The sequence below is a fragment of the Clarias gariepinus genome, chromosome 16 (assembly GCF_024256425.1).
Source record: "Clarias gariepinus isolate MV-2021 ecotype Netherlands chromosome 16, CGAR_prim_01v2, whole genome shotgun sequence".
NCBI lineage: Eukaryota > Metazoa > Chordata > Actinopteri > Siluriformes > Clariidae > Clarias > Clarias gariepinus.
The window spans coordinates 19,533,433-19,546,779 of NC_071115.1; the positions used below are offsets into that span (position 1 = coordinate 19,533,433).

General features: G+C 37.2%; 1 protein-coding gene across 4 annotated transcripts in view; it reads left to right on the top strand.

Annotated features, from left to right (window-relative positions):
* Nucleotides 1-2,217: 2,217 nt before the first annotated feature.
* cep112 (centrosomal protein 112) overlaps nucleotides 2,218-13,347 on the top strand; it is a 139,808-nt gene continuing 128,678 nt past the window's right edge. For all 4 annotated transcript variants that reach the window (XM_053514003.1, XM_053514005.1, XM_053514006.1 and 1 more), the window contains exons 1-4: nucleotides 2,218-2,275; nucleotides 2,628-2,733; nucleotides 4,207-4,397; nucleotides 4,583-4,731. In XM_053514003.1, the coding sequence (XP_053369978.1) occupies nucleotides 2,631-2,733; nucleotides 4,207-4,397; nucleotides 4,583-4,731 (443 nt within the window). In that variant the 5' untranslated portion in view covers nucleotides 2,218-2,275; nucleotides 2,628-2,630. The remainder of the gene's footprint in view (nucleotides 2,276-2,627; nucleotides 2,734-4,206; nucleotides 4,398-4,582; nucleotides 4,732-13,347) is intronic.

Genomic DNA, 13,347 nt, shown 5'->3' on the forward strand with positions numbered 1-13,347 from the left:
AAGATATATCCATCGCCACATTGCCAGCTCAATCTCTGATTGTCATTTACACACATTCACTACAGGCAATTTGGGAACACCAATTAGCCTAATCTTGTCTTCGGACTGTGGGAGGAAACTGGAGCACCTGGAGGAAACCCATCACGCATGGGGAGAACCTGCAAATTCCACTCACACAGACCCGGAAGGCGGGAATCGAACCCCAAGCCTGGAGGAGTAAGGCAACAGTTTTAACCACTATGCCCCCGTGCCACCCGTAACACAATTAAAGTGCATATGTTTTAGCATAGAGCTATGGCTGTCTATTTACTTCATGCATGTAGTTATTGTTGTTACAGTCTTTTGGTTGCTCCCAGTGACGGGTTGGCATAGGTTTTACGCCGGATGCCCTTGCTGACACAACCATCCCATTTTAGTCCCATGGGCACTGGGTGGGAATAGAACTGGTATTTTATTTACTTCTTGCCTGTTTGGGTACATTATCCTGAGGCAAAATTAAATTTTATATTGTGTGTATAATATATTCTGAGAATAATTAGTATATTTAAGGGGCTACTTGTTTTGGGTAGATGTCTGACGTACAACCGATTTTAAATAGGCCTACTTTTTTTTTTTAATGAATAGCATTAAGTACTACGTCTACATGGAAGCAAGTGTAGCAGTGTGAAGATTCCTACACCTCAGGCTTTTTTAGTTGATTTTTTTATTTTTTTCCACCACAGACACTCAGCCCTGATCCTGGAGTAGCTGCACCTTAGTTTATAAATTTTTTAATTTATTTTACACAATTTTTTTTTTCCTGCAGCACACCTCATGCAGTTACTCAGCAACAAAATAAAATGAAGTTTGCGTGTGTCGGGGATATATTTTACTAAATTATTTTTCATTTTTATGTATGTCTGACAAGGAGAATTACTAATACAGTGGCAGCACCCGCGCGAGACATTGCGCTGTTGCTAGGAGACAACTACCGCTTTGTGAAGCGCAAAGAAGCCGGAAACAATATGAAGACGGGGACGAAGGGAAAATATTTCAAATTAAAATCCCGAACAGTGACATTTAAAATTACTAACCATGTATACCTGACTATAAGAACCTGATTATAGTTTGGCACTTGTATTTTTTCTACATGAGAAAATGCATACTATAACATTAAATTGCATTGAAAACGTGTCTTTGTCTTTTTAATATTTTTATTGTGATAATACATACATAACTTTTATTTCTAATAGGTTTATCACTATTTACTTACTTATTTTATTTCTTTTCTGTCTATTTTATGTTTGTGTGTGTTTTTTTTTTTACTTCTTTCAGAAACAGCAAATAGTTTTTCGCTATTTCTTTTTTATTTGACTAGTGTGTGCCCTTTTTGACACACATGCACACATGCTTATATCTAGGGGCAATTCACAGCAGGCAGTACACCTACCCACCCACCTACACCACCACACTTGAGATCGAATCCTTGACCCTGCTGCTGCAAGGCGACAAGGCTAACCACTAAGCCACTATGCCAATGATGTGATGTGATGTGATGCGATGCGATGTGTTGCGATGTGATGTGATATAATATGGCAGCACAGTGGCTTAGTGGTTAGTACCTCCAAGTTCCGGGTTTGATTCCTGCCTTGGGTCTGTGTGCATGGAGTTTACATGTTCTCCCTATGCTTGATGGGTTTCCTCTGAGTCCTCCAGGGGGTCAGGTGTAGCTCAGTGATTAAGGCATTGGACTACGGTTTGTAAGGTCCCTGTTGTCCCTTAATCCTCAGATGTATAATGTCATAAAAATTTAAGTCTTTCTGGATGGGGGCGTCTGCCAAATGCCTAAATGTAAATGGTTCCTCCCACAATCCAAACACATGCAGATTAAGCTAAATGGCATTTCCAAATTGCCCATAGTGTGTAAATAAGTGTGTGAGTGTGTGTATATCTGTGTGGCACCCTGTCCAGGGCGTACCCTGCTTACTGAGAGAGGTTCCAGGCCGTGAATAAGGAATAATGAATGAAAAATGACTGTGATGATGAATTTTGTAATATAATATGATATGATATGATATGATATGATATGATATGATATAATATAATATAATATAATATAATATAATATAATATAATATAATATAATATAACCTCGTTAAGAGTTCAGACTTTTATTTGTGGCAGTTTTCTCCTGGCGGCCATTTTGTTGTGCGGTTTCTGCGCGTGACTTCACGCGCTCTGAGTTTGAACCGTTTGGCAGCTCTGATTTACAAACAACTTGTTGCTGTTGAGCCCGGTAACTGTTCAACATGGTTTCTGTTTAAATTTTTGTTCTTACACTGATACAGAAATACAAATACACCGCGTGGACTATTTTTTTGTGTGTGTATCTGCTTAAATCTACAGTAGAATATTGTGTCTGTATTGAGTTGAGTGACTTTGCCAGTGTTTGTGCATCACGCGCTGGTTGGTAACGGATGCAGCGAGTCAGGTCACTACAACACACTGGGTGTTGTAGAATTAGAGAAATAAGATAGCTTAACCCTGACTTTTAAAATTAGTACAAAAATCAGCTTACTCCTTGTAGCATGTGTATATGGTACATATTGTTTCAATGAGAAGGGATTTCCGCCTGCTTTCCTTTGCAGGACATGATGAGTAGAGAAGAGGACTCTCTGGAGAAGCTGGACTCTGAGTTTGATCACTACTTGGTTGACATGAAACCCTTCGTGCTCAGGCTTCCAGACAAGTCAGGTCAGTTTAAGTGCTGATCCAAACACCCCTGTGGATGTGTGTTTACTTGCTAGAAGCAAGACCATCTGTACATCTGCACACAGATCCAGTGATCAATTCAGTTTTATTTATATAGTGCTTTTAACAATTGTCATTCTGAAAGCTGCTTTGCGATGATTAAAAACAAATCTATGTAAATGACTTTGAAATATGTGTAAAATAAAATGATCAGTTTGTTCCTGAGGTCGATGATGGCAAGAAAAAACATAACGATTGGAGGAAACTTTAAGAGGAACCTGACTCATCTTTATTTAGATGATATCTAATCAATCAATTATTTGGTAGCAGCATGATGTAAACTGGATAAAAATTTTGACAAGGAACTCTGAACGAGTAAAGTCACAATTGGTGAATATTTGACTGGTTTTGTCAATAGTTAAAAAAGATGGTGGATACAGTGTTGGTCCCAAGCCCGGCGTAATACCTGTGACTGGTTCTTGTGCGGATTTCCCCCAACAACAACAAGAATGTCTGTATCACAATAACAATCATGAAGAACAACCGACCTTTTTTTACACCATAACTACATGGGATCTGAAGGAACAAGAGCTGGAGTGTCAATATGTCAGATGTTTTTGGAGCAGTAGTGTAATTGCATCATACTTAAAATCAGGCAGGGGGGGGATAATAGATTGTAAGGTTGCTGAAGGAAACCATAACATACGGTTTGTCCTACTGACACGAAATATACTTGTGCAATATGGGTAATATATGAGCCTAAAACTTGTTTACTCAGGTGGTCACACTTCGTTGTCTGAGTAAACAACAGCAGTGAAATAGGTACTTCTGAATTTTGAAATTGATTTACTAAAACAATTTGTCAATGTGATGCATTTTATTTTAAAAAATTAAATAATAAAAATATATAACTTTTAAGGTTTGCAAAAAGGAGCCATTCCCTGTCACATTTTTCTTTGAATTATTTCAATACTCATTGAAGTAGCTTCTTAAGTTTAAGAAATGGTTGGTTTGTCCCAAAATTTATCCCCATGCTACTTTCTTCTTCTGAATGGGACCATAGAGATGGTATAATAATAATGAGAGTCTTTAGGATGTGATGGTCACATGACCTATTTTCTTTCATTCAACTGACATTACACAACTTCCAGACATATTGCACCTGCATGACTTAGAATAAGTCAGAACTTTCCATAAAGAGATTAATCTCCTCCAGAGCAACCTGAGATAATACAATCGGACTGATCCTGATTTTGAGGAATGATGAGACATGTTCTTTGAAGTTGACCATGTGTTAATGAGAAATTACATGGCGTTTACACTGTTATGCTGCTTACTGTTATGTGATTATTTAAAAGAAACTTTATTCTTTTATACTTTAATACTTTATTTCATATTTAATCACACATACTTGTTTAAATGTGGCATGTATGTTTAATGTTCATCTGGTATCATTCATTAAATCCTCCCCACTAGAGCGTCAGCACTGTGCCCTCTGGATTAAGAAGCTCTGTGATCCCATGGCATCCGGCTCTGGGCTGATGGGAAGGAAAAATCGCAACGCATATGCCCGGCTTCTTCTGCACATGCTCAGAAAAGGGGTCCTCGAAGGACCATTTACCTACAAGCCTGAAGCAGGAAGCCTCAAAACTTTACCAACATACATGGTAATGTGTTTTGTTTTTTAAATTAAGAAAATTTAGTTTAATTCTATTTATTTTATTTCACATGAAAATATATAATGTACATGGTGCCATGATTACTATGATGGTCTCAGAAGTTTACCTGCAGCCAAATTTAGATAATAGATTTATAAGCTTAAATAATGATATCAAATTAATTTCCTCTGTAGTCAGTGTACTATGATGAGCCGCTGGCGTCCAGGGCTCGAGCACAGAGCTCTGCTACGCTGCCGGACTGGGTTTCTGGTGAACTGGATCGTGATGACACGTGGTCTGGTCTGCTGAAGGACTCCTCTCCACCTCATTCAAACTCAAATAGGTATGGCTTTGTTAAGCACACCTAGCCTTGGCTTTTTAGACTGTTTTCACACTATGCGGAATTCCTTTGTACCACCCTGAGTTGGGGTGGGCGATATACCGGTATACACGGTTAACCGGTAGAAATTTGTTAACCGATAGAGATTTTGGTCTATCGTCTTAATCGCGGTTGAGATCACGTGACATTGCACGTTACATAACCAAGCAATACACATTTACTTTTATGGGAAGCCAAACACATCTAAAGTGGTACGAAACTTGAAACTGTGGCATCCGATTGAGCCGGCGTGGGCAGACCAAATATTCGCTGCTCGAATCACAAACCTGCGCGATGCTGATAGAAATGAATCAAAATACAGTTTACCCCGCTGGGATGCGCTCGTATAAACCAGGCATGGCAAGACGGAAACAATATTAAACAGTCCTGACAATTAAAATAAATTGTTTTGAAATAAAAACCAGTGGGTCGCGCAGGTTTTTGATTCGAGCAGCGCTGCTCAAGTTGCGCGATCCACCGGGCTGCGTAAATAAACCAGATCATCTGTGCGCTATTCAGGTACTCGCGCTGTGCTGTCCACTGGGCTGCGCAGATATTTGGTTCAATCGGGTGCCACGGTTTCGTCCCACTTTTGATGTGTTTGGTTTCACATACACTTCGACAATGGAAGAAGATGGTGCAGCAGCAGTGAGTTTGCTTACTAGTGACAAAACCAACAACGAGGAGATTGTAAAGAAAAAAGGTGCCTTGTCTGTGTTGTGGAATTGGCATAAAAAAAACGCGGCAAACCTCTGCAATTCACAGTTTAAATAAAATTACATTATGTAAAACAGTTTCTTTGTGTTTGAATTTTTATTTATGCATTTTCAGATACAAATTGCTATATTGTGATATATATCGTTATCGAGGTAGAAAATTGCTTCTACCGTGATAGAAGATTTTGGTTATATCGCCCACCCCTATACCTGAGTATGATTGCCTTCGCTCCCCTGCTGCTCAGCTTTCATATTAGTAATACACAGTTCAAACTTGGATTGCAAGCATAATTCATTCCCGGAACTGTATATCAAAGTGAATTTTCTCATAAGAAACAATGAAAACTCAATGAACGTTATTCATATAAAAATTCTACCATTTAACCTGCACTTTACCTTTTTTGATAAGAATCATGGCTGGAGTAAGACAAAAGATATATATATATATATACACACACAAACTCAATCACGGCTTTATGGATTTCGCGAAAATGTGACTTTGCCTTGTGGTTAAACAGACTGATCTCCCGCACTGCTACAGCATTTTTAACTATTTTTCTTCACTTAGGCCAAACAATAAATAAATAAATTAATAAATAATAATAATTAGAACTTTATTAATCCCAGAGGGAAATAGTTTCTTTGCATATCCCAGCGTAACTGGGGTCAGAGTGCAGGGTCAGCCATGATACGGCACCCCTGGAGCAATTAGGGTTAAGGACCTTGCTCAAAGGCCCAACAGTGGCAACCTGGTGGAGCTGGGGATCAAACCGCCAATCTTCTGATCAGTAACTCAGTGCGTAAACTCTTTGAGCTACCACTGCCCCAGTGGTAAATGTTGCAGTTCATTTACTGAAGAACAGTCATCACACTTGGACGCAAAATAAAAAATGCTTTAAGCGTACGTACTCACATGGTCAAAATGTTATAGTAAACAGTACACAAGCGCATGGATGTTGACTATACGAGTGATGCATGTGCACCGAGAGTGATCATGGGAGATGATTACCCACAATCCCGCAGTGCGAGAGAAAGAGGAACCATTTTCTCAGTTGTGATTATGTGATGCTTGTGAGACAAAGCACATGCGTACTACTCGACCTCACTTATTTATCAATATATATTTATCATCTTGCAAAATGCTTGCAGACCAAGTTACTCACAATCCAAGGTTCCACTGTAATTCTGCGGCTGAGGACACTTGCGTATGTGCACACATTGACAGTAGGTGGTAGTATGCATAGTAGTTTATTTGTGAAACACGAAGAAAAGGAATACAACAGAGTCAACCTCCACATTACTAGACATTTCGAAGACTTAAAACCCACCAGAACTCTATACAGTGAAATCATTATTTATGGAAGCGCAAATCAGTATTTCATTTAGACGTGACTGTGTAAAGCTTAGGGCTATAAATGCATAAGCAACACATTCTCCACTGTGTATTCCTAAATCACAGTAGGTAATAACCTAACACAAGTCAGACTGTTTGTGAGATAATTATAACACTCCAGTGTTTAATTTGATAGATTGCTCTAACTGGAAAGGTTCCATTATAACGACGGCTCCCAATGAGACACTTTATATTATAACACTCGGTAAGAACAACAGTAAACCAAAGCATGAATGAAAGATAACTACAAGGTATTAAATAAAGGAAAAACTGCTAATTACAGCATGCACTTACCTGCCTGTGTGCTATTATATAACAGCATAAAATATTGTCATATTCACTAGCAAAGTGATTCAGCAGGTTTCAGAAACATATGAGGAAAGGAATTCATATGGGGCAGATAGAAATTTAGCCCTGATTTCATAGCTGCCGTCTCATTTTGGAATGGTTTTTACCCATATTCTGCATGTTTTGTTAAGATTCAATTATGGTTACTTATAATGGTGTATATATTTTTTTATGTATTTTGAAATCCTTTTATCTCGTACAAACCCCTATTATGCTATTCATACATTATTACTATAAAGTTAGAACTTCCTTGTCCTTATTACATCCACATCTCATTTATACAATCTTTGATTTGGCATTCTTTCCAAATCTGTTCATGAAACTCCTAAACAGCTGGATACTGCCCCGAGGAGGCAAACTGTGCAATCGCAGCCTTTTTCAGCTAAGACACATGCTTTATCCAGGCGAAAAGACATGGTCTTTGAACTCTGACAACATCCTATTAAATCAGCTGTTATGGCTGGCATTGAGCTGAAACTAACACAGCACGCAGATAACTCCGCAAAACGGATGTCTCGCCTTTGCGGGGGGAAAAAACAACTTTTGAAGCTTTCTCTCTGCCTGATACACTGACTGGAGCCCTTTTCTGCACACCACATCAAAAGGATGAGGAATATTTAGGCAAAGCGAGACTAAACAGTCATGACTAGTGGTTTCAGTTATTGCGTACTTCTTACGGAATTCTGCTGTATTTATATGTTCTTTGCTTTTGCACATGCAGTGTCTAGATTTGACTTTACCTCAGTTTTGTGGTTGGCTGCCCAAGCTTTTATACCGTTCTTTGATGAAAGCCTTTCCTTAAACCTTCTTTTCATCCCATTGCAAGCTGGTTATAAAAGCAAACAGAATGCTACATCTAAACAGGGATATATGCCATGGAACTGTTGATTTAACTACAAGAATGAGGGTGGAGAGAAAGTGACTGCATATAGCTGCTATATCATAATTGGTTGCAGGGATTAGGTTGTCTTATGGATGTTTCACAACATTACGTGTGACTATAAATGAATAAAAAGATTAAAATACATTTTATTCTTTGAACAAAAAAGTAATCGTTGACAAATTGTTATGGAATAAGACGAATCAAATATTTAGCAATTTTGCAGTGGTAAGAACGGGTAATGATTTGTCTAGATTTGCATGCTGAATCATGTTTTATTTCTTACTTATATAAGAGAATCCAAATCGAAATTGGCACTACTTTGTAGTACGCTTATGGAAATTATCAACCAAAAGTCTTGTCTTGTATGAGAAATAAATAAGTCCTCCATCATCGTCCTGCTACCGTGTCTGAGTAATTTTTTTTTTTGTGAAAACACTAAAAAGATTTTTAGTTAAAATAAAAATAAGGTAAAAATTTTTTTTAATTAAAATAAAACAAACCAAAACAGTTTTGCAAATTAAGGACACTCTTAAGAAGGCTAATTTTGTCAAATAACTTTTTTAAAGAAATACAGACCCCTGGTTAAACGTGCCCAACTTAAGAACAACTAGTACTTACAAACATACTGCCATTATAAAGCCTTTTATAATTAACAATTGGGTTAAATATACTGATTCATAATAAGGAATGCACACATTATGTAATACACATGAAAATATTGAATTGCTTCAGTGGGGTAACACTGTGTTCAGTGTCTAACTTTGAATTTGGCTTAAATTTTTTAATTCTTACTCTGTTACTCTATATAAATCTGGGCTGGTAAAACTTAAAACAGTTAATATAATAAACTATAATATATATGTATATAATTTATATGAGTGGTGTTGATGTCAAACTGGGACTTTTGATTGTGCTTAATAATAACACAGTTATAATAGTAAAACTACCTAAGTAGTAAAAGTACCCTTATTTCTTCGCAGAATCCCGTGCTACACTAATACTTATCCCAGTAATCCACTAGTGCTTGGATACTGTCAAGGTAGAAAGTTTTCTCAGTATGCCGGAGCCATGCCCAGACTGCCTGCTTTACCTCTTAAATTCTGGTCTCCTAGGAACCAATGAAATTGGATTATAGAGGGATCAGGACTGTACGGGAGATGTGGCAGTATTTCCCAGCTAATTTCCCTTTAATGTTCCAAGTGATGTTCATGAATGATTGTGTGTACAGTTCCCACAGACAGATGTGTCTCTTCTGTGAATTGGTTATTGGATATTATTCATCAGTTTTAAGAAACTCGTGTTTCTTTCGCTTTTACCCGCCTCGGCCAGGGTGGTCATTCACAGACAACAGCATTTTACAACATTTGCACCACTCGAAACTGTTTACTGTAGCTAAGGTAACTTTACTGTATTAAAGACAATTTAATTTTGAAAATGTAAATCAGTTTTACATCTTTATTTGTGAGAAGTTCCCGGTTTTACTTGAATGCTATGCTGTTTGAGCTGTGTTTCATGCTCTTTGATTCAGATTCTCCCAAACAAGCTCAGTGAGGTTCAGATCTGGTGATTGAGTTGGTTAAGCCACTACCGAGAGTATTCTTGCAGCTACATTCTTCTCCAGATAATTTTTACATAACCAGAAAAATTGCTTGGGGTCATTGTTTTACTGCAAAATTAAGGTATTTCCAATCAGTATCCATGCAGATTGAGGCTGTCTTGCACAGGATGCAGACTTTCCCATTCTCCCATTACCAAAGCATCCCCAGATCATTACGTTTCGACGTCTATGATTTATTGCTTGTGTTAAGCAGCATCCAAATAATAAAAAAAAAGCTTGTAGTAGAGCAAGATGTGCAAACAGTGGACCTTAGATGACTGGAACCAATTCTTGTCGACTGATTAGTTGTTGAGGTGTTAACGACATATGTCAGACACAGAGCTCATAAAACGATTTATTACAGGTGTTAGGCAGGCATCTATCATCTTTTCATGAGCTCTGTGTCTGACATATGTCCTTACAGTAGCTTGGATCTAAACACCTCAAACTTGGAATCACCAGTCCACAAGACTTGGTTCCAGTCATCTAAGATCCACTGTTTGTACATCTTGATCCACTACAAACTATTCTTTTTATTTGCCAACCTTTGAAGGGGTCATTTCTTTTCAACTCTGCTCATAATGCCAGCTGACCTGAGTCTCATACACACAGTGTCCATGCATGCTGGTTTCTGTCTTGTTCTGTACAACATTGCAGCCAATTAAGGAGCAGTGAATAAGGATGTGCTACCTGATGGTATTTAAGTGAATGCCTTAATTGTCACAATAATTGTAGAAATAATAATAAAAAAAGTAATAAAAATAACGTAATAACTTTTATAATATTTGGTGTAAATCTCTAAAGGAATTTGGAAATGTAAGTTTTTCTAAAAAAAGATTATATATTTTTTCATGATGTCATGTTCGACTCTTTTTGATAGGAGGAGTCATCTTCACAGTGTTTAAAAGCTGACCTTCCTACAAAGCATTTGATCTGTTCCTTTTGAAGTAAGGGCTCTTAATCAGTGGAGACACAACCAAATATAGGGAGTGAGTTTTGCATTTTTTTTTTTTTGCCTAGCTGCACTTTAAAAGTGTGGACTTGTTGTGGGAGGGATTGAAGTCCAGGGTCTGATTTGGGTATGCTCATTAAAGGCGTTTAGATCACAGGCCGAGGCCTTGTGGAGAAGCTCTTTCATGTGTCCCTCTAGTTTAGATTAGATGAAAAGGCCCGAGCGTGTCAGTTCTCTTGTGATGTGGCCGTGTTTGATCGCTATCACTGAGGTGGTGATGAAGAAACACTTGCATTTTCTTTTTTCCTCTTTTTTTTTATAGTGGGGTAGATTTTTTCAGTGTCCAACTGTTTATTTGGTAATGTGAGAGATGCTCAACCTTTAATTTTTAACATTTTTAATTACTTTTACTGGCTGTGAAATATGAAATACTGGATATACCCATATCAGCATCCTGATATAAGAAACTGTTTCCTCAACATTTAGGCTCGGCACTAAAGATAGCAGCGGCAATGTTGACCAGTACATGGTTTACACATATATTCATTCAACTGTAGATAGAAAATGACCAACATGTCTAAGTTTTACTTTTGCATGACACGATCTGAAACTTAAATAAAATGCTTCTCCATTTGGGACATCATGTACAATATGATATACACAGTTATTTAAAAAATACCCCCTCTTTTTGTGTAAAAACAATAATAAAATTAAAATAAGACATGCTATGATCAGATGATTTTGAAGGTTTTACAACCACATGGAGAAGTTTTTCTCTTTTAATTTTATGTTGAGAAACATATTTCAATACTCTCATCAGTTTGTGTGTTCGTGTACGCATGTGTACATGTGCTCATGGTGTTCTTTAATGAATTGCCATTTCACCCAGGGTGTATTCCTACCTCACACCTAGTGTTCCTGAGATTGACTAATGATTCTACTGTGAGAGAGCATTTGTGAATATTTAAATAAATGTCGTATTCAAAAGTCTCTGTATGCATTTTACATATATTATATTGATACCAGCAGTCAACTGACAATGATTAAACGTTATATCTGTTGTTTTAAAAGAAATAATCTAAGTCTACAATCTAGCCAGGTCTTTCTAGTATTAAGGAAATTCTTTTTTGTTTAAGGAAAATTACAAAAATGCTTATTAACCAAAAGGCTCATTGGGCAAACATATATTGAGAAAGGATGTAAAAGATTATCCAAATGAAAAGAAACTTAGAACATTTCTCTAGTTTGGATTCTGAAGTTTTGACAAAATTTATCTTGAGCTTACAGAAACCACCTGACACCCCAACATTCCAAGTAACTTTCCATCACCTCAACTTCTAAGTAGACAGATAGTTTTATGGCCACTAGGTGGTGCTCTGTACTTAAATACATCAAAGAGGCAGTAAGCTGGTCATGGGAAATGCCCCACTCACAGTTAAGCTTAAGGGATAGGTCAGCCAGCTTGCCTTGCCAAACCCTCTACACTCATTCAACCTTCTTATATGTCATGTTGCTATAGACCGTGAGCATGGCTTCTGTCTCACGCTGTTGTGTTTGGCTGAAAATTTAGGAAGCCTGAGAATGGAGAGAGATAGAGAGAAGAGATGCCTCCTGGATGACAGAGCTGCCTGTTGCACCAATATGCTGGCCCACTTAATCTAACCGGATTTGTCTTAACACTGTTCTCAGAGAAAAGAATGCCTAGTGTTTTTCATGTAAACTTCTATTTCTTTTAAATATTCCTCAAAAGTTGCTCTGAAAATATGAACGTTTAATTATTTCAATATTCAAACTTGAGAGATCATGTGCTAGCTCTGTAGTGTGTGTATGTGTGTGTACAGAGATCCACTTTGTGTCCTGAGAGGGTCATGGGCAGCTAAGGCTTACTGATGCGCACGCATTTTGGCCTTAAATTGTAAAACAATGCTGAAGGCACCCAAAGTATGCAATAACCTCAGTCAGGACAGTCTATGCTGATAATAAATAAAAATAAATTTGCAGGATTAGAGTGGTGGTGTAAACTTTTGATCGCCTGGTCAGTTTTAACAATTGATATGATTGTTTCTCTTTTGTTGAAAGTCATGATTTATTTCTTTACACATATGGCCTACCTGGGGATAACATTTGGCAATGGGATGAGAAAATTTAGTTTCTATTCCTCATCAGTAATCTCTGTAAGACAACTCTCTCCCACAAGTCTTTACTATGAACTGTTCTCCACTGGGTCTCTGGATGAGGAACGAGCACTGCTTGGCTCGCATTTCATTTGTAGCAAAGCATCTAACCAATGATAGAAGAGACTAAATTCTTGTAACCCATCATAGTGAAGAAGGCAAGGTTTATTGAAAAAGATGTGAAGCCCAACCTGCTTGGAGAAAAACATTCTTGTTTGCTTTTTATATTTATTTTATATTTATAGCAGATTAAACACTTCATAGCAGAACCGCTTTGCATATATAAAAAAAGAGATATTTAATAAAATGCTATTTTATTTTTATCAAGTCAGCATCAATGTAAATAGTTAAGTTAGAATTTCTAAGTCAAATGATTTAAATCAGCTTTTTTATGTATGTTTTTATGCTATGAGTAAAGCTTATGAACAATACATTGATATCATACTGAAATTCAACAATGCTAAAAATATATAGATACTCTTTGGTTATGTTATCAAAACTTTTTTTGCACAAATAT